At 45.2% G+C, this 24,978-nt stretch overlaps 2 protein-coding genes across 7 annotated transcripts; both read right to left on the reverse strand.

The window, feature by feature from the left end:
- Positions 1-21: 21 nt before the first annotated feature.
- Dph7 (diphthamide biosynthesis 7) lies at positions 22-12,051 on the reverse strand. Of its 5 annotated transcripts, XR_009593740.1 has the most exons (10): positions 11,548-12,051; positions 11,018-11,151; positions 10,656-10,743; positions 8,641-8,735; positions 7,809-7,981; positions 3,491-3,560; positions 3,329-3,394; positions 2,760-2,932; positions 1,452-1,630; positions 934-1,064 (listed from the first exon to the last, which is right to left on the reverse strand). XR_009593740.1 is itself a non-coding variant. In XM_021663359.2 (9 exons), the coding sequence occupies exons 1-9, from the start codon at positions 11,692-11,694 to the stop codon at positions 628-630; spliced, it is 1,383 nt and encodes a 460-aa protein (XP_021519034.1). In that variant the 5' UTR covers positions 11,695-12,051; the 3' UTR covers positions 22-627. The 5 variants fall into 5 exon arrangements, 4 of the variants coding, with proteins under 4 accessions (XP_021519034.1, XP_060245632.1, XP_060245633.1 ...); XM_021663359.2 differs by lacking the exon at positions 1,452-1,630 and having other exon boundaries at positions 22-1,064; XM_060389649.1 differs by lacking the exon at positions 1,452-1,630 and having other exon boundaries at positions 22-1,064; positions 8,641-8,738; positions 11,018-11,690.
- A 2,368-nt stretch (positions 12,052-14,419) lies between these two features.
- On the reverse strand, positions 14,420-23,811 carry Zmynd19 (zinc finger MYND-type containing 19). Of its 2 annotated transcripts, none has more exons than XM_021663372.2 (6): positions 23,789-23,811; positions 21,564-21,623; positions 20,401-20,507; positions 19,656-19,796; positions 15,542-15,722; positions 14,420-15,029 (listed from the first exon to the last, which is right to left on the reverse strand). In XM_021663372.2, exons 3-6 carry the CDS (start codon positions 20,499-20,501, stop codon positions 14,886-14,888), a joined length of 567 nt encoding a protein of 188 aa, XP_021519047.1. In that variant the 5' UTR covers positions 20,502-20,507; positions 21,564-21,623; positions 23,789-23,811; the 3' UTR covers positions 14,420-14,885. The 2 variants fall into 2 exon arrangements, with proteins under 2 accessions (XP_021519047.1, XP_021519046.1); XM_021663371.2 differs by lacking the exon at positions 23,789-23,811 and adding an exon at positions 22,764-23,043.
- Positions 23,812-24,978: the final 1,167 nt, after the last annotated feature.

A 24,978-nucleotide genomic window follows, 5' to 3' on the forward strand; every position in this document is an offset into this window, starting at 1 on the left:
ATAATAATACAAACAAAAGAACACGGCTTATAACCATTTATGATAAGATCTGGTGCCCTCTTCTGGCCTGCAGGCATACATACAGGCAGAACACTGTATAAATAAATCTTTAAAAAATTTGAGAGGGGGAATGAGAAATGGCTCAGTGGTTAAGAGCACTGCCTGCTCTTCCAAAGGACCCAGGTTCAATTCCCAGCACCCACAAGGCAGCTCACAACTGTCTATAACTTCAGTTCCAGGGATTCTAATACGTTTGCACCAATGCACAGAAAATAAAATTAAAGAAATTGTTTAAAAAAAATAAACAGGGGCTTAAATACAATCAAAGGGATAAAAGATAAAATATATTCAAAACACTTAGTTGTAGAGCTGGAAAACTCCTATCAGAAAGTTCATTCTCTTCATAAATTTATTTTTATTTTATGTACATTGGTGTTTTGCCTGCATGGGTAAGGGGGTCAGATCCCCTGGAACAGGAGTTACAGACTGCCATGTAGGTGCTGGGAATTGAACCCAGGTCCTCTGGAAGACCAGCAAGTGTTCTTAACCACTGAAGCCATTTCTCTAGCCGCCAGAAAGTTCATTCTTAATGGCCAGCACTCTCCAGAGGATGCAAAGAATGCAACCTCAAGCTTGCTCTGTCTCCCATTTCCAGAGGTGGAGAACATGGTCGTAAAAGGAGCAGGTGGCCAAGAGGCTATTGTCAAAGTTCTGTCCACTAGAGTGGAGGCTGAGATCACAGGCCTTGGCTGAGGGGTACAGTTTGCTGCTGTTTTTCATGTCCTCTGTTAATGGAAAAAGAGAAGCCTTCGATTCAACTCTGTGAGTTTTAGCAGGCCTTTCCACATGGCGGTCCACTATTTGTTCATGGAGAGATGCTGGTGGCTCCTGTGCAACCATTAGGCTGTAGCCGTCTGCTGCTCTGGCTCCCATATCACTTTGATCAAAGGAACAGGTAGGTGTGGGCTTCATGGAATGGGAAAGAAGCCAGGACCAGTCGGCCCCATATACTAATGAGTTAGGCATTTTGTGGGTTATTAAAACAGTCATGTCCTGCTTCTCCTCTGCAGCAAGAGACAGAAAAGGAAAAACAGCATTACTCAAAGCTAATCAGCCTCCATTTATGTTTCTCATAAACTTCTATGTATGGCAGCACACATTCACTGAATAACTGACAAGACTATAAAAAGAATGAAGATGTGGACAGGTGGGCAGGAAAGCCAAATAGGCATTTTGCAATATGCACTGTGCCTCTGAGATCAGCCAGGGCTAAACAAAACCCACAAATGAGACATGCTTCCACACTAGAGGATTTGGCAAAAGCATCCAAGAAGCGGGTATAAGTCATTCACAAAGGACACTGGAATAAGACAGGAAGAAGACAGAATAGAAATGGCGAGCATAGGACAACTGTTGAGATGACTCAAAAGTTGAGAACACTTGCTCTTAACTGTTTTTCCTTTTCTGTCTTGTGCTCTTGCAGAAGACCTGGGTTTGGTTTGTAGCACTCACATAGCAAGTAATTCCTGCAGTAACTCCAGTTCCAGAGCTTCCTAAGCCCACTTCTGGCTTCCTCAAGCATCAGGAATGCACAGTGCTGATACATACACAGGCACTTGCACACACATATCTTAAAAGAGAAATGGAAAGTATATGTGCAGTACTGAAGCCAAACTGCCTCTGGCTATAGCACAATGGCTAGGAACTTGACTAGGTCTACAGAAGCAGTTTCTTTCTGGTAACTTCCAAGACAGTTTGGCAGATGAGGAAAGCATAGAGCCACAATAGCATGGAAGAGACATTACAGAAAGATAAAGTATAACCAAACCAGAGCAGGCTCATAATCCAGGAGCAAGGTGACAGCTGGTAAAAGAGATCCTCAAAAAACAGCAGGGACAAGACACTGAGACAGGAGGATTGCCATACTCTACATATCAAATTTGAAGCCAGCTTCTATTGTATGAGACCCTGTCTGCAATACAGCAATACATACACAATTTAAATCTTTAAAAGAAAAGAAGAAAAAGAAAAGAAAGACAAGCTAGGTGCAATGGCACACAACTATAATCTCAGCACTCAGAGACAGAGGCAGGCTTTTCTCTGTGACTTGGAGCCAGCCTGGTCTACAAAGTGAGTTCAGGACAACCACCCACCACTACACAGTAAAACTGTCTCGAAAAACCAAAACCAAAGAGAAGGGGCATGTAGGTGGGGCAGGGAGGACAGGAGGGAGAGGGAGGGGTTCAAGTTGTAAAGTGATTGATTGACTAAATAAATAAATAAATGGGAAGAAAAAGAGAAAGACAACTAAGAAGATGGAAGAAAGTAGTGACTTGAAGACCAGGAATTTAAAGAGCGGGAGTAGAGGAAGAAGGGACAAACAAGAGAAACTGTGATCTGAGAATGAAAAGAGAAAAGAGTTAGAGCTTGGAAAGAGAAAGGGAGATGAGTGTGAATTTATGTTGTGGTTCACCAAGCAAATCCAAGAACTTCCTATAGCACAACCCAGAAGTGACTTTCTTTACCTATAGCCACAGGCAGAGTTGGGCTTAATGATAACAGGTTAGGGAATTGTAAGATACAGGAAGAACTATTATGATTAAGCTGCCTGTAGGGAAGCCAAAATGAAAGTAGGTTCTTTAAATTGAGGTCCAATGAAGGCACAAGGCAGGGCTGTGGCTATTTCTGGGTGTGGCCTATGGAGAAAAAGAAAATCACCTGACCCCCTACCCTGAAGCCAGCTTTCTGTCTCCACTTACCAACGGCCTTCTGGCAGTTGAGAATCTTGAAGCCATTGTACATGCAAGCCGCCAGGAGTAGGTGGTGGTGGACTGGGTGCCACTTGAGCCTCCACACGCCTCCTTGTACCAGCATATCTGCCAAAGGCTGCTCTGTGTTCCGAGTGTCCCACAGCAGAACATGCTCATCATAGCTGCAAGCATCCAACCATTGGCATACATGGAAAACCCATGCTCACGTTTTTTCCAAGACTTGTGGTAGTAGCAAATACATCCCAAGTCCTGTCCCACTAATTTTTGAGACAGGGTCTCATTATGTAGCCTTAGCTGACCTGACTCACTATAAACAGATCAACTGGCTTCGAACTCATAGATATCCCCCTGCCTCTGCCTCACTAGTGCTGGGATTAAAGTCCTGCACAACCTGCCCGCCCCACTTATCTTTAAGAATATATAGGTGAGCCCCAATTCTGGACCCAGATATCTGAACCCAGATATCTGGACCGGGTTGAGAGCTGTGGGATGAATTTTGAAGTCTTCATGAATAGGTGAGAAATGCACAGATGAGCAAATCCACTTCAGGGACTCACCTGCCAGTAGCCAGTATGTGTTCCTGATGGGGATTGCACTGGATACTGCACACACCCATGGTGTGTCTGTAGGCAAAGGGGAACAAACAAGGTAGAGGTGAAATGTCTTAAGACCGGAGCATGGAGGGGCCATACCCAAGCTCTGACCCTGGCACCAACTACCTTTTGCTAGTGAAGACAGATATGTTAGGCATCCTAGTATCCCAGCCTCTCAGAAGGCAGTCATCTCCCCCTGTGAAAAGACAGAAGTCCATCAATGAAGACATTAAACATGAGGAATCTGCATGAAAGTCTCTTGGGGCATGTGCCTTTCTTGTGTGCTTGTATGGTACCACTAGTTAGAAAAGCCCCAGAGAGAACATCAGAAACAGTCACTAAGCACTCTAGCTTCTAATTAAGGGGACCTGGGTAATAAATCAAAATGCTGTTTACTACTCTAGAGGCAGTTGTACCTGGTAAAATGGAGCTGATAAATGAGATGGACTAGCCAGGCTCTAATCCCAACACTTAGAAGGCAGAGACAGGCATATCTCTGTGAGTTCGAGGCCAGCCTGGTTTACAGAGTGAGTTCCAGGACAGGTAGAGCCATGCAAAGAAACACTATCATGAGAAACCAAAAAGGTAGCATGACATCAGGTATTCTAATTATGAGAATGACAAATTATGTCAATTTGGCCATATCACCTTCTAGGAGGATTCTAGTTTCATGACCTCCAAGGGCCAGAGTGGCCATATCCAAGACTCCTGCCAAGGAGCAACCTGAAAGAAGCAGTGGGCATGAGACTAAAGTAGGTCCTTTTGGACCCTTCAGCACATTCCTATGGGCTGTAAAGAGAAATATTCTATTTAAGTTTAAAAGAAAAAAAAAAAAAAGAAAGATTCTCAGCCTGGCATGGTGGCATACGCCTGTAGTCCCAGTACTCGGGGAGGCAGAGGCAGGCAGATCTCTGTGAGTTCAAGGCCAGCCTAGTCTACAAAGAAGCAAGTCCAGTACAGAGAAGGCTATATAGAGAAATCCTGTCTCAGGGTTTTAATTAATTTAAAACAAAAACAAAAACAAAAACAAAAAACTCGGGGATGGAGAGGTATCTCAGTGGTTAAGAGCACGTATTTCTCTTACAGAAGGACTCAAGTTCAATTCCTGACACCCACATCAGGATGCTGAAAACCACCTGTTAACACCAGCTCCAGGAGATCCCATGGTCCTCTTCGAGCCTCCACAGGGGCAGGCTTGCTCTCGAGTGCATATACACATGCACACACACACAAACGTTTTTTGGTTTATTTGAGACATGGTTTCTCTGCGTAGTTCTGGCTGGCTGGCCTTGAACTTACAAGACCCACTTGCCTTTGCCTCCCAAGTGCAGAATGCTGGGAATAAAGGCATGCACCACCAATGCCTGGCCACACACACAGTCTTAACAATAAAACAAACCTTGTGCTGGTTTTAGGAAAACTAAAAGAAGCAATAGGACAACTAGCCTCTTGATCAACAACTAGTCTTTAAAGAAAAGCAATGCCAAGACAAAAGGTAAAAAAAACAAAACTAACAAAAAAGAAAAACAAACAAAAAACAGCATCCTGACAGAAGCCGGAGAAAAAAGACTCAAGAATAGGGCCAACAGGATGGTGAAGAAGGGTAGAGAGAAAATGCTGGGCAGTGTCTACTCACACATCATCAACCTGCCCAACCATCCACTATCGAGCCAATGCCACACCCATCAATCTACCCACCATCTAACATCTACCCATCCGTCAATCATTCCTCTGCCATCTTACATGCATCTATTCCCCACAATTCTAGCACCTACCACCAATCCACTTACCATCCATCCACCAACCATCCACATACCTATCTACTAAGTATTTGCTGAATATACAATATAGATCCCTGTGATAGATACAAAAGTCTACAGTTAAGTGGATAAGCTGAGCTAAGCACGAAGCCAGGTGCACCTAATATACAAGTCATGGTCCCTGGGCAAATCTGTATAGAGGACTGTGTTCTTCCTTTGTTCTATTACATTTATACAAACATAAACATGCACCCCATCTTTATCAAGAAATCCAACTAGATCTGCCTTCATGTGGACCCCAAATCTACTTCTCACCTCTATTCCTAACTTAGTATGAACCATTCTTTTTCTTTTCTTTTTTGTGGCACACACCTTTAATTGCAGCAGAGGATTGGGAGGCAGAGGCAGGTGGATCTTTGTGAGTTTGAGGCAAGTCCGATCTACAGAGTGAGTTCCAGGCCAAGAGAGCCAGAGCTACATAATGAAATCAAAAAAATAAATAAAGTAAAAAATACATTAAATAAAAAAGTTTTATGTATGTGTTTTGCTTACATGTGGCCTCCCAATGCCCATGGAAGTCAGAAAAGGGTATCAGATCCCCTAGAACTGGAGTTACAGTTGTGGGCTGCCATGTGAATGCTGTAAACAACCCAGATCCTCTTGCAGGAGCAGCAAGTGCTCTTAACCTCTGAGCCATCTCTCTAGCCCATTTTAAATAGTTTTTATAAAGTTCTTTAATTCTAGGATTAGTTCTACCTTGAGGTAGATTCAGAGCAAGAGTTACACTGGAACAACCACTGATACTTCAAGATGAGCTTATTCACTCATCAGTGAATTTTAAATTTTAAAATTTAATATTCTGTCATGGTGGCTCACTTCTGTAATCCTAACCCTTGGAAGGTTAAAAGGGAGTATTGCTTTGAGTCTGATGTTAGGCTGGGCTACATGTACAACCAGACTGTCTGAAAACCAAACCAAACATAATAACCTTTATTTTCTTCAACAACAACAACAAAATGAAACAAAAACCCTAAAAACAAAACAGTCAAACTTCCTCCAAGCTAAAAAGATCAAAACCAAACAAAGCCACAAACAGAAATACAAGCACTGTTTACGTAATAGGGGCACCTTAGCAAACAGACTATTTTCTCCAAGCTAACACTGAATGGGGAAAAGTAGAAGCCTAATGTGTTACAACATAGGGAAATGCATAGAGTGTGAAAGGTGTAATAATGCTGTGAGAAAAGAAGGAAGCAGAGTGTGCTGGGGCAGCTGCAGATTGTCCTGATGCAGTGCATTATGTAGTGTGACCACATAGCAGGTGTGGGCCTGGTGTGAGAAAAGAGCAGCCACCACAGCCAGTGTGAAAAGAGAAGGGCTTGAGATGAGAGGCAACAAGGGCAGGCCTCAGGGCTTTGCAGGCTACAGGAGGAATTGGAATGAAGTGGAGTAACTGCAGAGAAGAGACATCTTCTGACTTACAGCTAAAATTTAAGAGGATCTCTGCTTAATTATAGAGTACAAAACAGGAGGGCAGAGAGCCTGGAGCTTATAACCAGGGGAGATTCCAAAGGTTCTTCTAAAGATCCTGAGTTCAATTCCCGGCAACCACATGGTGGCTCATAACCATCTATAGTGAGATTTGGTGCCCTCTTTTGGTGTGCAGGTACACATGCAGGCAGAACGCTGTACAAATGATAAAAAATAAATAATTAATTAAATCTTAAAAAAAAACACAAAAAACAAAAATGAAACAAAAACATTCAAGACTATGATAATAAATAACACAGAGAAGGACCCTACCCTTGGAAAATAAAAATAAGAATTCACACAATAATAATAATCATAGTTAGTGCTGGGGTCCATGACACATGGACTGAGTTGATGAAGCAAACATTGGTGCCAACTCCTCACTACAAAGAAAAGCCAGATGTGGTGGTGCCCACCTTTAATTCCAGCACTGTGGAGGAAGAGGGAGGTGGAGTTAAAGGCCATGCTGCATAGTGAGGTCCAGGACAGCAGGATACACAGAGACCTTGACTCAAAAAACAAAACAAACAACCAAACAAAAAGGACAGAAAAGAGAGGCTGGGACCAGATTACACAAGTCCTTGGAAATAGCAAAATTTTATCCTGTCTGCTCTACTCTTTCCTGCTCACATGACTTAGCTTCACCTGGGACAGAAGACACCCAAAATGGCCAATTTTGTTAATTTCTCATTCTCATACAAGTAGCCCCAAAGTACAACCCACTCAAAAATTAGGAAATCTACCTCCTTCCCTCATGCTTCCTTGCCTTTTGAAAGGCAAACTATACCTAGAAAAGAACAATCCTGAAAACAGTTTACCAAAGTCTACAGAGAGCAAGCAAAAAGTGTGAACACTGGATGACAAGATTTCAGTAAGAGCACCATGAAACAGGACAGCTTGGCAGTGTACCTGCTCCCTTCAATCTTGGCCAGCTTTACAAAAAGCCTCAGGTGTCAAAGGCCAACTGTGCACTCTTCTTGAGAAGTGGGATGTATGGCAGCCATAGCTGCTAGCCAGAGGTTGTACCTTCTACAGATAGTCCTAAGGCCTCACATATTCTGAATCACAGCTTTGGCCTAGTCCCATTCTCTCCTCCCTCTGTCCTTTACAAGTCTTTGTCAGAGATAACTGTACTGATGCCCAAGAATACTCACCTGAATATACGAGTTCTGTCTGCCAGTAATTGAAAGCAGCAATCCAGGCCTCAAAGTGATGGGCTGGCCATGAAGCCACAAGCTGTAGTTCAGCTGCTCCCTCATTTACCATCAGGAGGTGCAACTGCCCCTTAGAATCACTGCTAATGATCTTCAAGGGCTGGTTTCTGGCCCTAGAAACAAGGAGCCATTGTAGAGGCTGTTAAACTCTATTTACCACACTTACTTTTCTGGTTTTTATTTGTTTTAAGATTTATTATTTATACAGTGTTCTGCCTGCATGTGTGCCTGCACTGCAGAAGAGGGCACCAGATCTCACTATATAGATGGTTGTGAGCTACCATATGGTTGCTGGGAACTGAACTCAGGACCTTTGGAAGAACAGCCTGTGTCCTCCTAACCTCTGAGCCATCTCTCCAAACTGTTTAAGACAAGCTTCATGTAGCTCAGGTGGGCCTTAAACTTGAAATACACCTGCCTCACCTCCTGCATGCTGGCACTACAAGAAGGAACCACAACAACCATCTTCTACTTCCCACATATGCCCCAGGAGATATTTCCATATAACCAAGCTTCCGAGACAGCCTCTTTGGTATCTGGCAAAGGATCAAACTATCACATACTTCGTCACTGAGAAAGTGTGGTTGGCTTCTCTTCATGATGGCATCATCACTACTTATATAAGTATATACCTATGATTTTCAATTTTTAACATTTAACAGTGACATACAGGTTTGGGGAACCAAGCGAGCAAAAGGTAGCCTTAATCCTTTCTGGAACAGAAACAGGAACCACCCCTCAGGAGACTCAGATCACCAAACCTGGCCCTTACCTTACAGATTTTCCAGTAGACCAATCCAGTGACAAGGACAGGCACCTCTCCTCCAGGGTAAGGCTAGATACTGGCTGCAGGGTATAACTGTTTTTCTACTGGAAAGAAAATGGACACCACTGTGTAGGCAAGCCTCCAAATCCTAAAGTGTTCCCTACTTGAGCAAAACTACTTATGTTTGTTTTTGGGTCTCCTAAGTTGCTCAGATTCATCTTAAACTTTACATTTCAAACAGTCCTTTTACTTCAGCTCCCCAAGTACTTGGGAGTAGAGGCAGGCTTGGCCTTGTGTGAGTTTTTATTATTTTTTTATTTAAGTTTTAATAGTGCTAGATAGTGCTGGAGGTCTCATGCATGCAAAGCAAGCAGTCTGCCACTAGGCTCTACCCTCAGTCTCTAATGAGCATTTCATCTAACAGTGAGCCCCTGATACTTCCCAAGCAGAGGGCAGCACCTGAGGACATGGGCTCTCATACCTTAAGAAAGACTTTGACATATGCACAACCTCTGAGCAAAAGGCTTCTAAGCATTGCCTCTGTGTACTCTAGACACATTAGCCATATTTGTGGGCTCCACAAACTGCTGCTAGCACATGCTCTACATCACCCTTTCTTTCAGAACACTGGCACACTTTACTACTTTAAAGATAAGGCAAATTGAAACGTTCTACTACTTCCATTTCAGAAGCCAAAATAGCTATTAAAATGTCACTTCTCTCATTTAGGATCTATGACTTTTATTGTCTAAACCACCTGATTAGTGTTTGACTCATTCGCTAGGACACTGTACCAAAGTCCATTCTTGGGATTTGTGCTCCTGCCTTGAAATCGGATCCTTGGACCCAGCCCTCCTTCCCTCATTTCTAGGACAAGGCTGTACTGTGCAGATCTGAAGCAAGACTTTCTACCAAGGTGCTCAGTTGTCACCAGTCAGCACCATCTAGGTTTTTATCCTGACCACACTAAAGCAGCAGACATTGGTATGTGTCCCTGCCTCCCAATTAAGGAAGTCTGTAGTTTGTTAATGTACCCCTCTTAACCCCACAGATATGCTCTGGTCATTTCCATAATAATCAGATAAAGTCATTTTGCAAAAGCATGGCACAGGATCATTGCAAAACACTTGGGGGGGTCACTTAGGAATTCAGCTCTTCAGTACTTGTAAAAGAATATAATTTCTGGGCTAGAAAGATGGCTCAGTGGTTAAAGCTCTTCCTACTCTTTCATAGAACAAGAGTTCAGTTCCCAGCATCCTGATACATTCTTCTGGCCTTTGTGGGCATGGCACTCACATACACAGCCCCCTCACACACCCAGCCCTATATACACAATTAAAAATAAAAACAAAATCTTTTCTAAAAGACTATTTCCAAATGAGAAATTTACTGGTATTCTTCAACCCAGTAGAAATCCAAGACAGGCTTGTAATGCATTCCCTAAAGAACCCAGACCTGCCAACATGACACCCTTCCATTAGGATACTCCACGTGGTCTCATCTTACCAGCACCCAGCACAACTTCACAGGCTTCATGATTTCTCTTTCTTCCTTACTTTTATTTTTTTTTTTGAGACAGGGTTTCACTGTGTAGCCCTAGATGTCCTAGAACTTGCTCTGTAAACTAGGCTGGCCTCCAACTCAAAGATATCTGCTTTCCTCTGCTGCAAAAGGGTTGGGATTGAAGGCATGTGCTACCATTGTCCAGGTGACTCCATGATTTCTTGAAACATCTATGACAAAGCTACCATGGAAGAGACCATTCTAGAAAAAAAGTCTGGGGCTAGACAGATGGCTTAGCAGTTAAGAGCACTAACTGCTCTTCCAGAGGGCCCTGGTTCAATTCCCAGCACCCACATGGCAGCTCATAACTGTAACTCCAAGATCTGACACTCTCACACAGACAACATGCAGGCTAAACACAAATGCACATAAAAATTAAAACATAAATTAAAAAAAAAAGAAAAATGTATCAGGATAGACTCAACACTCTCAACTAAGGTCCACTTCCCATCACTGACCTCACATTCCACCAATCGGAGCAGCTCTAAAGATCCACTGGCATTTGCCAAGCATAAAAGCACGTGGTCAGATACTGGGATATGGCACCTGATAGGAAAACACAGAAAAAAGTATGCACTCAGCTTGGAAAGCACTTCATCAATCCCAAGGAATATTTCATTCTCAAAGCCAGGTTGGAGCAATTGTTCTGTCTCCAAAGGCTTTCTCCAGATTATAAAACCAGAACTCACATTGCTTCCCAGACTAATCCTGACTCTGGGGCTGGGAAACTGACCACGGAAATGTCAAGTCTTTCTCTGTTTCATTGAAGGCCCCTACGGGCATCAGGCTTTCAGACTAGGAGGGGTTACCCAAATCCTACCATTTCATGTCCAGGATGGCGGAAGAATCCCTTCTTTGAACCTCAACCAGAGGTTTAGCCGTGTTGTCCTCGTTGAAACTGTACAGATAGAGACGACCTAAACGAACTTGAGGCTCACTGACATCCAGAGCAGGCTACAGAATATACATATTCTTTAGTTACTTTAACAGAAAGCGAGATCACAAAGAATGGGAAACCTAACTGGAACAAAAAGGAGGGCCAAGACAAAGAAGAGCTTCTAACTAAAGCAGAAACCCTCAATTTCTGATAAAAATAATTTCTTTTCCTGTCAAGTGTTCAATAAACAAGGGAGCTCTTCGGCACCCGGTGCGGCAAGGACAGTCCTGACCTGCCCGTCACATGGCACCAATTCTACTTAGGCGGTTGATGCTCAGTGAGACCTTCCAGAAATAGGAACGGTGCTGAAAGGTCCCACTTTACCCCTCTCATTAGTTTTCAGAGTTCTAGGCTTTTTAGGTCAGCAGTCCCTCTCCTCCTGTGCCGGCGGCCTCATCCTCCCAGCCATGCACCTGGTCCTCGGGCGCTCGCAGCTGGTAGGTTCCGCAGACCATTAGATGCTGACAACCCTCTACTGGGCACCATTCCACCGAGTCCGCAGTAAGCTCAGTGTCCACTGCCTGCAGCGCACGCAGGGTCCCCGGGCGGCTGCCCGCCATTGAGCCACAACCAAAAGACGTAAGCACAACACAGCCTCTCTACTTCCCTCAGTCAGGGCCGACCCTCAGAAGAGATTTCCGGTCCGGAGAAACCACGGAGATGGTGCGCCCCCTACCGACCGGAGGACTACAAGAAACCAATGCAGAGTCGGACCAAGAAGCTAGCGCTGAGGGAAGAGAAACCTGATCTCAAGAAAATTCCTGTATTGTAACAGGCTTAAGGAGATAAGGTTTTTAGATTTTTGTGGATCCAGCTATGTCTCAAAAATATGTGTATGTTGAATTTTCCCAACAAAATGCTGCTCTAGGTGAACTCTGATGTGATAGTCTTCATGTAAAGGAAAATTTGGAAACATGCAGAGGACAACATGTGCCCTTTGGAGTCTGAAACAATGCATAAATGAGCCCAGAATGCAACCAGATATTGAGACCAGCAGCACCTTTTGTAATGTCTGTGATAGCAAACACCTAGATTAAACCATGAAACAGACCCAGCAGACAATAATCTCATTTTAGTCCATCCAGTTTTTGGCACTTAGTTACAACAGATCCAGGAAGTAAATTCACAGGACTCCTAGGTATCCATCCTGTAAACTGAAGCAGGAATATGGCTATAAACGTAGCTTGAGACAGGTTAACAGCTAAAGCAGAGGTGGCACCTAGGGAGTTCTGAACAACTTCAATCCTTCCAACACTAGATACTTCCAAAGCCACATAGCCCAACATACTACACAAGGGAGAGTCTCATAATTGAACCACTAGAACATTCATAGAACAGCCCAGATAAAGAGCTACATAGAAAACGCAGGGATAGTCAGATCAGGGATAATAACAGATATGAAGTAAAAACACGAAGTGGCCTGATATGGAAGAATTGAATGAAAGAACCCAATGTATACCAACACCTTCACTAGCAGTGCCTCCAGGTTAGCTGTCCAACCAAGTGCTTCTCTCTAGGTAGAATTTTCTGCTGTAAAGCTGACAAAGTAAAGCTGGCTCTGCTGGACAGGGAACAAAGGCAGGACACAGTGCCGACCTGGCCATTCCTAAACATACAAGCAAGTATCACAGCTTGTAGTCTAGATGGGTCATCCCAAGAAATGTGACCCACCTGCCCAGGATCCCTTTACAACAATCAAGTATTTTATCCAAGTGGAGACATTAAAGACTTGAGTCAGGTACTGTCTATAGTTTACAACATATAGACATAACTCCCTCTCCCAATGATTCCACATTGATTAATGTTCAACCTATGATCCAAGCAGGGTTCCCAACTATGCCAGCTAAAAACAACCATGACCTCCAGAATAAAAAAAAAAAAGGATGTTTCTTGGTATAGGTCTGACATAGAAACATCTCCCAAGTTAAAACATTGAAGGGATGGTGCCATTATGAGCAGATGCTCTACTCATAAACCTAAGGCCATTAAAGCATTAAGCTTGGCCAGAGAAAACACTGAGTAGTGAATCAAGGATGTGACAGATATGCTTCAACAGGGAAGAATGTAACAGGGACCTGTAGACCACCCAGGTCAGGGAGCTGCCTCGGTCAGCAGTCAGACAGAAAGCTTGAAGCAGGAGGGACCATATCCTGAGAGAGGTAGCATTCCAGCCATAGGTAGGTTCACTCCTGGAGAGCACACAAGATGCAGAACAGCCCTCAAACATCTGTAGCTCCCCAAAAGATTTTGAGGACCACAGCTCAACAGTGAATGAACCCCTGGCTCTCCTTTGGCTGTGTAGATCCCACCCCCACCCCATCTACTTCAACCCCCAATTGGGACTGGTACAGTAGCTTACTGCCTCCCAGGGTCCCTGTGCTTAAAGCTGGTAATTTACCAATGTAGGGTTATATAGTACTTTGCTGGCTAGTTTTGTTAACTTGACATAAACAAGAATCATTTTGGAATAGGGCAATTATGAAAAGCCCCCACCAGATTGGCCTATGGGTAAGTCTGTCCTATTTTTTCTTGAGTATTGGGATGGCCCAGCTCACTCTGGGCAGTGGCACCCCTGGGCTGGGAATCCTGGGTGCTGTAAGAATGTAGGTTGAGCAAACCAATAAGCAGCAGTCCTCCATGGCTTCTCCATCACCTTTGGTCCTGATTCCCTTCAGTAATGGACTATGATGTGGAACTACAAGCTGAAATAATCCCTTTCTCAGGTTGCTTTTTTGGTTGTTTTATCACAGCAACAGAAACTAAGATAAGTACCCTTCAGTAACTAAAGCAGTAGACAGTCTACCGGAACATTCTATAACACCTGCCACCAGAAAAAAGTCAAAGCCTTCCTTGCACTCTAGCTAACTTTCTCTGCCCCACCAGAGAACAAGTGATTGCAGGTCCTCCCAGTCCATCCATTATAATCAGTTCTTCTCAAAAATAAAGCTAAACCAGGCGTGCTAATACATGCCTTTAACCCCAGCACTCGGGAGGCAGAGGTAGGTGGATCTCAAGTTCAAGGCCAGGTTGGTCTACATAAGGAGTTCCAAGACTGCTAGGACTACACATAGAGACCCACTCTTAGAAAAGAAAAAAGAAAAAAAAAAGGAAAAGAAAGGAAAGGAAGGAAGGAAGGAAGGAAAGGAAGGAAGGAAGGAAGGAAGGAAGGAAGGAAGGAAGGAAGGAAGGAAGAAAGAAAGAAAGAAAGAAAGAAAGAAAGAAAGAAAGAAAGAAAGAGAAAGATTGACAGCAGGGGTTTGAGGAGCAGAGACTGGCCACAACAAGGATGATTCTACCCCTTTACTCTGCCTGTTTAGACATGACTCTGTGCAAGCCTCTTGGTGGGACCCTCCCCCACACACTGCCCAGAAGAGAAGCTCAACTGCATGACAGTCTCTAGCTGAGTGGTGACTGTTTACCATTTGAGAAATACAACAAATGATTCTATTTGAAGTTGCTAACCCTTCCCCCTTGCCTCCCCCCCAAAAAAACTGTACATGAGTTTACAAACATATTAACATATAAATAATGAGAAAGGTCCTAGGGAGCCTCCCCGTTGTCTCTGCTGGAGGTGAACACTGGAGGGGCACTGTCCCCACAGGCTGCATGTTGCTGTGCAGTCTTATGGCAGCTGCTCTGGATCCATTGCTGGCTTCTTTGGCACCTCCAGGTTCAACTGCTAGTCTGTCTTCCACTGTGCTCATGATGAGCGGGAACTTTGAACCTGCAGCAGTGGCAGCTCTTTAGCCCGTCATCGCTCTGGTTCAAGCTCATGTTGGAAGGGACGCTTCCTCTCCCGACAGTGCTTCTTGTGGGCAGGCCAGTCCTTCTGCTGGCACTGAGAGCCACAGTATCGAGCCACCTGGCAACGCCCACAGATGTTAAACTCTCGAAGCTGAAACACAAAACATTGGCTTCAATATCACACTAACGACACATATGGAAAGTATATCTTAGCATCTGGAAGACCCTAATAAAACCCTATGTGGAAATGAAGTTCAGCATATGGTCTACATGCAAGGCCCTGGACTCAAACGCCAGTACTTTAGCTCTAAAAAAAAATCCAGGTGGTTCATTCCTGTAATACCTAAGCAAAGATGTCTGATGCATGATTATGGTGATATATGGAGCCAGTCTGATCTGTAAATATAGTGAATTCCAGGCCAGGCTAGCTTATAGAATAAGATCTTGCCTTAAAAGTTACACACACTCAGCAAGCAAGCAAACAGGCACAAATAAAAAGAGAAACTATATAGGCACTGTGGCTGAAGGGCCGAGGCCCTGTACAAGTCATGCTAGTGGGAATCCAATGCTACCCAGGGGTCTACAGAGACAAGCTGCCATGTAACATCGAGAATGCTGGGAAGAGGTGGCCAGGAACCAAGGATTCAGTGTAGCATACTATACCTGCTTCTCAATCACTGTACAAGGAGGGTAATGACACTCATAGTAAGTACAGGAATTCTCTTCCTCTTCAACCACATCCCCATTGGCATTATAGTACCGGGTCACATTCAGGACAGGAAATTGTTCTTCTATAGGGTCCGTGGGAAGCTGCTGGATTGCAAGCCAATATAAACTTTGCTCCCTGGAAGAAAGCAGAGGCCTCAGTGCACTGTGGCTGGACCAGGTCAGCACAAGAAAAGAGGATATGTGCCCCAAGACAGGTAGGCTCTGCCCAGTTCTGGCAACTTTTTGAGTTTCCCTGCCCATCACTACTGCATGTGCTTTATCACTCCACATTAGAAATTTTAAATCCCAGGGGCAGAGTTAAGTAGGATTGGGATTCATGATATTAAACTCACAAAGAATCAATAAAAAAATTAAAAAAAAAAAATTTCCTAATCCTACCACTGGGGAGGCAGACAGGAGAAACTTTCTGAGTTCAAGGCCACCCTGGTTGACACAGTTCCAGAACAGCCAGAGCCAAGTGAGAACTTGTCTCACTAAAACACCCTGTTCTGGACCCCTGACCAATTTTTTTGAATCCTATTGCTCAGTAAGGCATACAGCACCATGACATAGTTTGGCAAGCTTAGCTACTCAATGCTGCCAGTAAGACCTTCATCCTACCCTTTAGCCTATGAAGCACCAACTCCTACTGTTAGCTTGCTACTTCTCCTTTTGTTATAGCTATCCTGCCTTTCTGAAAATCCTTCTGAACAAGGGAGCCAGCCAGAATTAACTGAGTATTTTTCTTTCTTTCTTTCTTTTTAAGACAGGGTTTCTCTGTGTAGTCCTAACTGTCCTGGAACTCCCTACTTAAACTTTGTGCTCTCTGTTTACATTGTTTTTTCTTTTTTTGTGGCTGAGGATGCAAGCCATCAGCTTCCTGCTCTGGCTGCCATGCTTGATGCTTGTTCCATGCTTCCTGGTCATAATAGATTACTATCCATCTGAAACTATATCCTCAATAAACTGTTCCTTGAATTGCTTTTCATTATGGTCTCATCACAACCACAGAAAATTAATATAGAAATTAGTAAGAGAGTAGGATATTGTGGTGAGTTGGCAATATCCTACCAGGTGTTTTGGGGAAGATTATGGAAGTGTTTGGAACTCTAGGCTATAAAAGCCATTGAGCCAGGTGGGGTGGCTCATGCCTTTAATCCCAGGCACAGAGGTGGATCTCTGAGTTCAAGGCCAACCTGGTCTACACAGCAAATTCCAAGACAGCCAAGACTACACAGACTCTTTATGAGATAGAGTTTCTATCTTTGAGTGCTACAAGCTTAATATGCTGTTTTAGAGAAGCTTGGCTTGAAAATTTGAGTTCCTCAAAGACTCTATTAAGACTGGAGAGATGGTTACAAGCACTAGCTTCTCTTTCAGAGGTCCTGAGTTCAATTCCCAGCAACCACATGTGGCTCACAATCATCTATAATGAGATCTGGTGCCTCTCTGGCATGCAGGTAATACAATACATTGTATACATAATAAATAAATCTTAACAACAAAAGAGGTGTTCATGTAATACATCTGAATTAAGGATCTGTGGTTCCTGGGACAGAATCAGCTGTGATTAGCATCACTGAAGTGAAATCTTGTGTGAAATATTTCTCTCAGCACAGTTGTGGTCCAGAAGGGGCCAAGGCTGCATCTCAAGCTGATAGCCAAACTTGGTAATGTGTAAAAGTCTCTCACACAGTAACTGTGTTGACAGGATGAAAGCTTCAGAATTAAAGGGCTCACAGAGAGCAGCTGAGACAGGAGAGGCCATTGGGTAAGCTGCAGCCTCAGTTGGAAATGTCAGCAAATTGGAAATGCCAGGATTGTGGGATAAGCACCAAGGACAGCTATATGTGTGGCTCAGACCTAGCATGAGAGACAAGATAAGCTATGGTATGCTTAGGGAAATGGGGCAGCTGCTCCAAACCCTGTGTAGCCCATAAATTCTAAGTTAGTCTCAGATGAGTTATTTATGATTGTCTTTGGTTTTATATTGTGATACCAACATCAGATTCTAGAGACAACAAACAAAGAGTATGATGTTTGTGAAGTTAACAATGATCAACTGTGGTGGTTTAGTTTTTGTCAACTTGACACAATTATCACTTGGAAAGATGGAACTTCAACTGAGGAGTTACTTCTATCAGACTGGCCTGTGGACACTTCTGTGGGGGCACTTTCTTGATTGATGATTGATATAGGAGGGAAGAAATCACTGTGGGCAGTATCATGCTTGGGCAAGTTGACCTAGGCTTTGTAAGAAAGCAAGCTGAGCAAGCCCTGGAGAGAAAGTCAATAAACAGTGCTCCCAAGTGGTCTCTGCTTTAATTCCTGCTTCCATTTCTGCCCTTAATTCCCTCAATGATGGATTATGTCACTGCTTTTGGTCATAGTATTTTATATTAACAGAAACCTAACTATGGCTGCTGGTCGCCTATAGGTGAAATCCATTATTAGACTGTGCGGGCTTTGGAAAGGCATGGCTGGCTTCTGCATAGGAGCTGCTAACTCAGCCTTACAAGTTACCTGCTCTCATTCACAAGCAAATCAGGACAGTGGACATCCTTCTCTGACCACACGCGCCCACAACATCAAGTACTCCCTTCCCCTCAACACACATTCATTCTTTGCTACTACACAGACAGACAAGACATGCTTCATGGATCCTGGTCCAATCTGGACCTGCCTCTTCCAGCAAGTACTTACTTACCTGAAGGGCACAGCTTCAACCTATCTCCCAAAACTGGCTGAGGAAAAGAGTCAACAGGCCATCTGACCTTAGCCTTCTGCCTCCAGAACTGTAGCTGCCTTTTTCCAAATAGAGGTTTTAACTGTATGTAGCTGTTATATCTCATGATCATAAATTGTATTCAGAAGATTAAAGATAGCATTCTGCACAGGATCCTGTGTGGTCAAGGTCAGTCTCAGTTTCTCAGCTACATAGGAAGCTGAAGCAAGCCTAAGACACATAAACCTCAACTTCCAAAAAAAAAGGTAGGGAAGGAAGTCATTAAGACAGAACTGAAGACTCAAAAAAACTCATCAGAGTAGGAAACAAACCAAGCAGATTTGAAGTTTAATACCTTCTTAGGGCTGCCTTCACACTGCAAGAATAAAATAGCAGTCTGGCAAACTGTCTTCTAAGGACCTGGAGATCACACTATCAAATACAGGAGGTTAGATACTCCCAGAGCTCCTATCTACCGTACACAAGGCTCTGGCATCACCTGAAGACATTCGCTACAAAGATCCACCCACTCTCTGTAACACCAACCTCATCAATACAGTGGTGATGAGTGGCAACTGTTGGGGAGGTCAGTGCCAAAAAGACTTAAGAACATGTACAGAAACTTTCAGGAGCCCTTAGGGAAGGCCTAAGAGCAGGTCAATGGTACCTGTGTGGCTTGGGGCTATAATTTCCCAACCATTTCCTGCTGGTCCCTCAGCTCTTTTCCAGGGCTTCAGTTCCCCATTATGAGTTCCAGGGTCAGCAGGAAGACTACCTCTAGAATACAAAGCCTGTGCAATGCTGTTTTGAAGACCACAGGGAACTGGAAAGCCAAGAGGCCAAGTCCCTAAGCCACTGGCCTACTACTTCCTTTAAACCACTGCTCAGGAAACGCTGTTCAGCAAAAGAATGTGACTGCGATCCACCCTGTCTCAAAGAACCATCTGTGTGGTCCTGTGGTATGGTCTCATCCCATCACATCTGCTAAAATGTTCCTAGAGCCAACTACCACAAAATCAATCTCCAAAATTATCATAAATATTCTTCTAGGTAAGCATGAGGGTGTATACACACCTTTACTCCTAGCACAGGGGAGGCAGGAGGATCTCTGTGAGCTCAAGGCCAGCCTGGTCTACACAGTGAGTCCCAAGATAGTAGGGGAGACCCTGTTTCCAAAACAAAATGTAAATAAATAAATAAATCTTCCCTGTTCCAAGAAGCAAAAAAACCTATACACTGGCAGCGACAGGGGTGGGTAGGATATCAAGGTCCCAAAGCACACATAGGAACACAGAAATATGGGATGGCCCTTTAAGTATCAGGTGTTGGCTTGGGAAGACCCACCTTTGTTTGCTGGAGGTCTCTTCAGCTTTGGGTCGCCAGGCCCATGGTACCAGCTGCAGGTTGTCCAGGCGATTGTCCACAGTCACAGCATTGAGATGTACCACCTGAAACCCGGGAGCCACACCTCCCCTATGTCGTTCCCTAGGGAAATACAGTTCTTTTCTTGAGGAAAAGACCCTCAAGCATCAATGTCCAAACACACAGAAATACCCATCATGTGGTGGTCTGAACTGAGACCTTATCCTGCTGAAGCAGCATACCAACTAGACACCAAGAACATCATCAGTCTATGGCCCACACAAGACAGGAGACTAGGCTAATGATTCTGTCCTGGATTTAAGGTCTGGGCTCAGAGGACAATGTATAGAATATCCAACCAATAAAATTATCTAGAGCTAAGTTTCCCATTTAGACAGCCTCAACATTTCAAGCCCCACCTTATACACCCAGATCAATGGCCCATTTTCTAAGGATGTAACCTATGACTCACCAGAAGGGTCAAAAAGCAGAATCCCTTACTCCGCAAGTCTTGCCTCACCAGAATCCCACTAGGTATTTAAAGTGATATATGTATGAACATTAGTCACTCTTTTGGGTTGGTGGCAAAGGTCACAAAATAGACTCCCAGATGCAGGGAAGATAAGGTCGAGTCTGACTCTACTGGGTAGAGTGCCTTTAGGCATATTGTGCATATAACAGCTCACATGGGGCTTAAGTGGGGACACATCAGCTGGAAAATACCCACCACAGCAGCTCATGCAGAAGCCTGCCCGAGCCTCTTCCTCGGTTTTTGTCAAAGGCATATGCAAATATCTTAGCACCATTTCCATCAGCATCTACTTCCATTCGAGCCTAAGAAGGAGCACAGAGCAGAGTACGTCTTTTGGAAAGCCTTCAACTCTCAGCAACATTTCAAATCTAGCTTAGAAAAATACCAGGGGTACAGGTGACATCCTGTTCCTAGGACCCCCAAAGTACAGGGGCTTCCTGCTCTACTCAGGCAAGACACTCTCATGAACAACTTGTAAAATACTGTGGACACCATGAAGTAAAACTTCCTGCCCTTAAAAATGTTCAGAACACCTATAATCCCAGCACTCACGGATCTGTGAGTTCAAGGCCAGCCTGGTCTAGAATGTGAGCCCAAGACAAGGCTACACAGAGAAATCCTGTCTAGAAAAAAAAAAAAAAAAAAGTTCAGAACAATCCAGGCGGTGGTGGCACATGCCTTTAGTCCCAGCACTCGGGAGGCAGAGGCAGACGGATCTTTATGAGTTCGAGGTCAGTCTGGTTTACGGAGTGAGTTCCAAGACAGGCAGAGCTGTTACACAAAGAAACCCTGTCTCTAAAAACAACAACAAAAAGAAAGACAGACAGGAAGGAAGAAGGGAGGGAGAAAAGAAAAGAAAAAACACAGAATAGGGATGGGGCCAGAGAGATGGCCCAGCAGTTAAGAGCACTGGCTGCTTTTTCACAGGACCCTGGGCTTGATTCCCAGCAACCACATGGTGGCTCACAACCATCCAAGACCCTCCCACAGATATTCAGGTAAACATTAATATGCATACAATCAAAGTTAAAGCCAAGAAAAAAAATACTTGGGTAAAAAAGCCTATAATGGCCTGGCGTAAATGGGCCCCCACCTCCCAAAAAGGCCCCAACCCGGAGAGCTGGTAATTCTTTACCAAGAACACTAAGGCCAGGATGGCCTCCTGCTTAAGATGCAGAGGCTGGGGAAAAGCTACACCCAAAAATCTGTTCATTTGCTTTAATAGATATCTAATCACAAACACAAAAAGTAGAAAGTTTTCAAAAAGATTAGGAAGCAGGGTGAAAGAGGCAGCACAGGTTGTCACAGCCTGTTTTGGAACTGCGGGCTCCTGAACACCAGACAACAGCAGCTCTTACCTCAAAGGAGTAGCTCTCCACCAGTGGTATGTCTTGCTCATCTATCAGTGTGTATTTGGTCTGAAAATAAACCATGTTTCAAAAGTTACTTCTGAGATCAACCTACAAAATAGTAACATTGTAACTTGCAGCAACAGGAATCTGCAATACTTCAAACCAGAAAGTAGCCATATCTTATGTGGGATCTTGCTCACATAAGTCGGATCCAGTCTGCTAAAAGCAAAACATGACTTCATAACCAGAGTGGGCTAATTAGACTTCGGGTTCCATCCACACCGGATAGACCCTGCCTGACAAAGTGGTACTGAGCTTTTAATGCACCCAGAAACTCACTCAAAACACAAGTGTAGTGGAGTAAAGGAAGGGAATGGGACTAAGATTCTGTCCCAGAACACCCAGGTTCTATCATTCAGTAAGCTGGGTAGTTATTGCACGTACTCACTGGATATCCCTTCTTCATCTGGTTTCAAATATTCCTAATAAAAGTTTTAATGGCCTAGGCTCCTGCAAATAATTCCTTAGTTAGAAAGTTCTAGCAGTCCTTCCCTGAGTTCTTGCAGAAATAATGGAAAACAGTTCTCAAGACAGGTTGGTTTTACTTTCCTGGAAGCACTTTCTAGGATCTGTTACCTGCCTCTACTTTTCTGTCTGTTCCTCTCTCCCACTAGCAACTGCAGCCAGTGCTGGAAAGAACAGACTTAAGGTCCACAGTCCCTGAAGAGCACCAAGACTCAGAGACCAGCTTCAACATGTGGTGGGTGGTGGCGAGCACTTGAAAGCCTCCGAGCCTATCAAGGGCCCTGGCTCCTCGTCTGTGCTCTAGGGACGCCTGCGACTCGAGTGACCGAACGTGGCCAACCTTTGGGCAACGTTAAAACACGTCGCCGAAGGCTACTGCGGACCGACCGCTCCGCTCGCCTCAGAGCTTCGGGCCGAGAGCGTCACCGCCGAAGGCCGCCGTGTTTAAACCGTGCGGCCACAGGTGCAACTCGGGCCGCCAGAGCCGACGCAGGTGCCCGGAGAGGCCCGGGCTGAAGGCCGGGAACTGTTCGGCGCCAGCTAGTCCCACACGAGTCCTGAGGCCGAGGGGCGCGCCCCCGGCCGCGAGGAAGGCGGCGCCCAGACCGAGCAGGGCCCGCGCAGCTGCTCGGCCGGGTGCCCCAGCCCACGCAGGCCTCGCCGCCGCTCCACACCGCTCACCTTCCCGGCCACCCGGCCGAGCCGCACGATGCCCAATTTAAAGTCGGTCATGGCCGGGCCTGCGCTCTCGGCAGGCAGAGCCGCTCCCTCGGGAGGCTCCCGACCGGGCCGGGCCAAAGAGAGGCCGCGGCACTCCGGGTCAGGCCGGGGCCGGGGTCAGGCCGGGCGGGCCGCGGGCGGACGAGGCTGGGCCGGGCTCGGGCCACCGCCGCCGCCTCGCGCCCGCCAGACCTGCCACGCGCCGCCGCTACCGCCGCGCGAACCCCAGCGAGCAGAGCAGAGGGCGGAGCGCGACCGGGACACACCCCCCACCGGCGGCGGCCGACCAATCGTGGGACGCGCCCTTCGCCGGTCGTGGCGCGCCGCGCCAAGTGACCAATGGCAAATAGAAAAGGAGCGCAGGCGCAATGAAAGAGAACCAAGTGCGGGGGAGGGGCGGACCGGGGGCGGCGCCTGCGCGGCGGCCGTCGCAACGTCAATTTCGCGGGAAGCTTTGTGAGCTCTGCGGGGAAGCCTGAGGCGGCGGAGTAGGCACGCTTGGTCGCGGCTGTTTCGTGATACTCGCCGCTTGCTTTCTTGTCTCTGAGCTGTGTGCGGTGTGGAACGTCTGACCTTACCTGCTCCCTACGGGCTGACAGGATGCTGTGGTCCAAGCCTCCGCAATCAACCTTCGAGGCGGCAGCAAGTACCTTCTTGGTGCTTCCCAGATCCCATGCCCCTTAGGTCTCCTTAGAAGGATAAGACCTAGCGTAAGAAGCCGGAGGCTATGGTGGGAAAGGAGTCTCCGGGGAAGGGAGACCTCGTAGTCTGCAATTAGCTGCTAAAGGACTATAGTTGACGCCCGGGGCTAGACCCCACCTGCTTCAAGGTGACCCCCAGGCACCTGAGGACCTGCAGCAGTTTCTAGCTCTCATTGTTCTGTTTTGGAATTACCAGAGCAAAGGATTGTCATGAGTGAAGCTAGAACTTCTCTCAACCCTTGTTACTTAACAGTACTTCCAGATGCTGTGCTGTTCAAAACGCACCTGCCTGTCAGCTTCTTCAGACTGATAGTTAAGAAAAAGCTTTTCAGGAAGAGTGCGATGCTTAGGATGGAGCAGTGTGTTCCCTGGTTAAAAACAAAACAAAGAAAAAAAAGTTTGCCTTAATGCAAGTTCCTCCAAGACAGTAATTCAGCACATCCGCATTACTTGAAAAGAGACCCCGGGATACACCCGTTAGATCAAAGAGCCTGTCCCTGTACAGGAGATCAGCCATGCCTTATACCTTATCCAGTCCCTTCCTTAAGCTGATAAATGAGTATGAGGTAGCCCCAAATTGGAGTACAACAGTAAGATTAACTCCTAAATTGTGGCTTTACAACCTGTTCACTTCCTTCACTAATCTAAACTCAAGAATACCTACCTCTGAGCTCAGAAACTCTTTCCCTTTAAAGGAAGACATAATAAATGTAAATATTATAGTTTTTCTTTATTCTTCAGTTACTACTTGATCTCCACCATATTCCAGCTTCCCTCACTACAAATGACTTTCATTACCTTTTTTAGGTTATTTAGATGTATGAGTGTTTTGCCTGCATGTATGTGTATCATGTGTCCTCTTGGAGACCTGAGGAAGGTGTTTAAATCTTCAGGAACTAGAGCTAAAGTTTGTGAGCCTGTATGAGGGTGCTAGGAACTGAATCTAGGAGCCAATGCTCTTAACCACTGAGTCAACTTTCCAGCTCTGCGGCTGGCATTATTAAAGGACCTGATCACCTGAACACATTTCAGTGAGTCATTCTACCCAACCTAGATAATCATTACTGAAAACGCCAGGCATGGTAGTGCATGCTCCTAACCCTAGCCCTGGGGAGGCAGAGTCTGGTAGTGGATCTCTAAGTTTGAGGTCAGCGTAGTTTACATAGTGGGTTCCAGGTCAGCCAGAGCTACATAGTGAAGACCTATTTTGAGAAAACAACAGCAAAAGTACCTAAGGTTGGGTAATTTATTTCTTTCTTGTTTTGTTTTGCTGACCATTTGCATCCTGTTCCCCCATCCCCAGCACTCAGGAGGCAGAGGCAGGCAGATCTTAGGTTGAGGCCAGCCTGTTTTACAGTGTTAGTTCCAGGGCTACACAGTGAAACTCTTGTCTTGAAAATAATCAAATCTATCCATGAGGAAAGAACTCTAATTACCCCATCATCCTTGGAAACTGTTTCATTGGGGCCTAAATT

This window comes from Meriones unguiculatus, chromosome 8 (genome assembly GCF_030254825.1).
Source record: "Meriones unguiculatus strain TT.TT164.6M chromosome 8, Bangor_MerUng_6.1, whole genome shotgun sequence".
In the NCBI taxonomy this organism is placed as follows: Eukaryota; Metazoa; Chordata; class Mammalia; order Rodentia; family Muridae; genus Meriones; species Meriones unguiculatus.